Genomic DNA, 4,014 nt, shown 5'->3' on the forward strand with positions numbered 1-4,014 from the left:
AGGCCAGTATGTATATCATAACAGAGCATTTGCTGTTACAGGTTTCATAGTCGAAAAGAGGCAACAAACTCACAGATCTCATACTGCCTCCCTGTGGTGCTCAAGCAACACTACCTAATCTGGAGACATTACAGGTCTCCATTTTGGTGATAATCTGTTTGGTCCATTTCATTCGAGAGTAGTATATTTTTCAAAAGGTATATCAGAAAGATTTACAGAGTGAGCTTTACTTAAATATTAATTGTAATTATCTCATTTATTTGTTTGTATATCATTTTGAAATGTATTAAAATTTAAAATAAAACCACACTGAGGAACTACAAACACACAAAGGGATATTTTTCCAACAAGTTTTATTTCAATCAATGCCAAATTAGACAAGTGATCAAATTTCAGTGAGTTGAACAGTTTTATTGTATACTTGGGCCAGGTATGGAACTGCTCGACTGATGATGATAAATTAACATTAACAGAGGGCTACTGACAAAAGACCACAAGCACACCGGTGTTGGCTACCTCTACGTGAGCGCTGAGATGGGAGAATCAGTTTAGTGTTGTGAATCCTACTCTGGGTGGAGGAGAGGGGGCTGTCAATGGTAGAGAGAGGAGAGGCGGAGAGAAAAAGAAAAAGAGGGAATACAGCTCAAGGGAGCTGGGAAAAAAGAAGGTCCTGAATAAAAAAAAGTCAGTGAAAGAGGGCAGAGTAGGGCTGAAATCAGTGGATGGATGGTTGGATGGAGTTAGGACAAGTGCAGTGGAGAAATGAATGATTTTAGCCTTAGGCCACCTCCTCCTCTCCCTCCTCCTCAAACTCTCCCTCCTCAGCTGTTGCGTCCTGATACTGCTGGTACTCGGACACCAAGTCGTTCATGTTGCTCTCCGCCTCGGTGAACTCCATCTCATCCATGCCCTCACCGGTGTACCAGTGGAGGAAGGCCTTGCGGCGGAACATGGCGGTGAACTGCTCGGAGATGCGCTTGAACAGCTCCTGGATGGCTGTGCTGTTGCCGATGAAAGTGGCGGCCATCTTGAGCCCACGGGGTGGGATGTCGCACACGGCCGTCTTGACGTTGTTGGGGATCCACTCCACGAAGTAGCTGCTGTTCTTGTTCTGCACGTTCAGCATCTGCTCGTCCACCTCCTTCATCGACATGCGGCCACGGAACACGGCGGCCACAGTCAGGTAGCGGCCGTGGCGCGGGTCGCAGGCGGCCATCATGTTCTTGGCGTCAAACATCTGCTGAGTGAGTTCGGGCACAGAGAGGGCTCTGTACTGCTGGCTGCCGCGGCTGGTCAAGGGGGCGAAGCCGGGCATGAAGAAGTGCAGACGAGGGAAGGGCACCATGTTGACGGCCAGTTTGCGGAGGTCAGCGTTGAGCTGGCCGGGGAAACGCAGGCAAGTTGTCACTCCGCTCATGGTGGCAGAGACCAGGTGGTTGAGGTCTCCATAAGTGGGTGTGGTGAGTTTGAGGGTGCGGAAGCAGATGTCATACAGGGCCTCGTTATCGATGCAGTAAGTCTCATCTGTGTTCTCAACCAGCTGGTGGACAGACAGGGTGGCGTTGTAGGGCTCCACCACTGTGTCTGACACCTGGAGGCAGAACACACAAAGGTCAGGGAGGCGAAGATCCAGAAAAGGAAAAAATACCAAAAAGAAGTGTGAAATAATCACTGTACCTTAGGGGAGGGCACCACGCTGAAGGTGTTCATGATACGATCGGGGTACTCCTCACGGATCTTGCTGATGAGCAGAGTTCCCATGCCAGAGCCGGTACCGCCGCCGAGGGAGTGTGTGAGCTGGAAACCCTGGAGGCAGTCGCAGCTCTCAGCCTCCTTCCTCACCACATCCAGGACCGAGTCCACCAGCTCAGCCCCCTCTGTGTAGTGGCCCTTGGCCCAGTTGTTACCTGCTCCACTCTGGCCTGGAAGGAAAGGATTAATTACAATCTAAGCTTGGAATATTCTGCCTTATATATCGTGCCAAAAGGTCTGAGTTTATCGTTTAAAGTGAAAAAACTGTTTCACTTATCACTAATTTGCTGACAGATCAACATGACCTTTTCTTTTCCTGTGTAATAACCAACATATGTGCATGTGTGTGACTGATCTTATATACCAAAGACAAAGTTGTCGGGTCTGAAGATCTGTCCGAAGGGGCCAGAGCGGACAGAGTCCATAGTGCCTGGCTCCAGATCCACTAAGATGGCCCTTGGCACGTACTTTCCACCTTGAACACAATTGCATGTGTCAAAACTATTTATCAGAAAAGAAAAGACAGAATAACTGAAGTTCTCAGTAATACATGTGGGTGTTTGTGTTTTAACGGTCCTGACCTGAAGCCTCATTATAGTAGACATTGATTCTGTCCAGCTGCAGGTCGCTGTCTCCATGATAGGTTCCTGTTGGGTCGATGCCGTGCTCATCACTGATCACCTCCCAGAACTACAGACAGGTCGATGGGTGAGATTAGGCAGAGACCAGTAAACGCAGGAATGTACAGCAGCAGGCCTGCCGTTCATGTCGCACTTTACGACCCGGTCTACGTGTTGAGTCACCATGTGAGCATTATAGTGCTGAAGCAATCCATTCATCAATTCGTTTTTCGACAGAAATATAGAATAATAGAATAATCATTTAAGTCATTTTTAAAACAAAAATGCAAACTATTTCATGGCACCATTTTCTCAAATCGAGGATTTGCTGCTTTTATGCGTAACTGTAAATTGAATATCTTTGGATTTTTGACTTTTGGTCAGACAAAATCCCGAGACGTCATCTTGTGATGGCTCATTTTTCTCTATTTCATAGACCAAATTATTAATCAATGAATCAAAAGAATAACTGACAGAGTCATTAATTTAAAAATACTTGGTTGCAGCCCCAGAATAATGGCTAACGCCATGCCCACTGTGTGGTGCAGGTATGGTAATAAAATCAATTATTATAGTGCTTGGAATGACCTAATGTGTTTTGACAAACTGCCTGCGTTCCAGTGCATTCGGTGTCTGAGCCACACCCCTCTCTCTCTCTCTCTCTCTGGCCACACACAGACAGACAGACAGACACACACACACACACACACACACACACACACGCCAGACTGTCGTCTGTTCATTCATTCATTTCCTGTCAAATCCCTCTGATTTCAGAAAAATCTACCTCCCCGGATACACACACCTACTACCCCACAGCCACACGCTGCTCCAGCGATGGTGACTCAGGGTGGGTGGATGCGCCCATTTAACGGGATCCGAGTGACCACAGCGGGGATGTCTCTGCTTGCCACCGCCCATCCTAAAGGATGCTATTGTACGCTGCCTTCGCCAGGGTCTTACACAACATTTTCCACTCCACTATGTTGACCTATTTCGTATTTCCTGTGGACAGCACGGCCTCCTAACAGCCGACACGTAGGCAGCAACCAGAATAAACTCGAATTCTATGCCATAAAGCCGACTGCAGTTAACAGGTCGAGAAAACGCCGACGGGCTGTGTGTGTGTGCGTGTTTCCGTACCTTTGCTCCAATCTGGTTCCCGCACTGCCCGGCCTGCAGGTGCACTATCTCTCTCATGTTGTCGCTGGGGCGTCGGGAGTCTGACAGAGGAGCTGCTGCTGCTGCTGCTGCTGCTGCTGCGGCTGCTGGAGAGGAGCGGTGGAGAGGAAGCTGGCGGCGGGCTGCTCGGTCCTGGCCCTCCCGGCGCGGTAGACAGTCTGGCTGAATGGCGGAGGCGCTGTGGCTGCGTCGCAAGCTCTCCGTCTGGCCCTACCCCTCCGTCCGCGACTGCGCCGTTCCTCCCGGTGCTGCAGCATGACGTCATCGCCATGGCAACGGGAACCGGGCACGGCTGGAAAAATTGGCCTGCCTGCCCGTGCTGGCTGGCTGGCTGGCTGGCTGGAAGAGCGCCCGAGCAGACACCGGTTGTTGTGGGGTTGACATGCCGGAGGGATGAGAGTTCAGAGATAAAGGCCCTTAAAGCTTGATTCAGTTATTCATGTTACATTTTTTGCATCGT

The 4,014-nt window shown here is 49.6% G+C and overlaps 1 protein-coding gene across 1 annotated transcript; it reads right to left on the reverse strand.

Moving 5' to 3' along the window:
- Positions 1-336: 336 nt before the first annotated feature.
- On the reverse strand, positions 337-3,773 carry LOC120800045 (tubulin beta-4B chain-like). The gene is made up of 5 exons (XM_040145816.1): positions 3,516-3,773; positions 2,334-2,442; positions 2,117-2,227; positions 1,678-1,922; positions 337-1,591 (listed from the first exon to the last, which is right to left on the reverse strand). The coding sequence occupies exons 1-5, from the start codon at positions 3,570-3,572 to the stop codon at positions 779-781; spliced, it is 1,335 nt and encodes a 444-aa protein (XP_040001750.1). The 5' UTR covers positions 3,573-3,773; the 3' UTR covers positions 337-778.
- Between the last annotated feature and the right edge of the window lie 241 nt (positions 3,774-4,014).

The sequence above is a fragment of the Xiphias gladius genome, chromosome 15 (genome assembly GCF_016859285.1).
Source record: "Xiphias gladius isolate SHS-SW01 ecotype Sanya breed wild chromosome 15, ASM1685928v1, whole genome shotgun sequence".
In the NCBI taxonomy this organism is placed as follows: domain Eukaryota; kingdom Metazoa; phylum Chordata; class Actinopteri; order Istiophoriformes; family Xiphiidae; genus Xiphias; species Xiphias gladius.

Coding starts and splice junctions, on each gene's coding strand:
- LOC120800045 (XM_040145816.1), bottom strand. CDS start 3,572: ATGAGAGAGATAGTGCACCTGCAGGCCGGGCAGTGCGGGAACCAGATT. Junction 2,228..2,333: donor CTACTATAATGAGGCTTCAG/GTCAGGACCGTT, acceptor ATTGTGTTCAAG/GTGGAAAGTACGTGCCAAGG. Junction 1,592..1,677: donor GCGTGGTGCCCTCCCCTAAG/GTACAGTGATTA, acceptor TTCTGCCTCCAG/GTGTCAGACACAGTGGTGGA.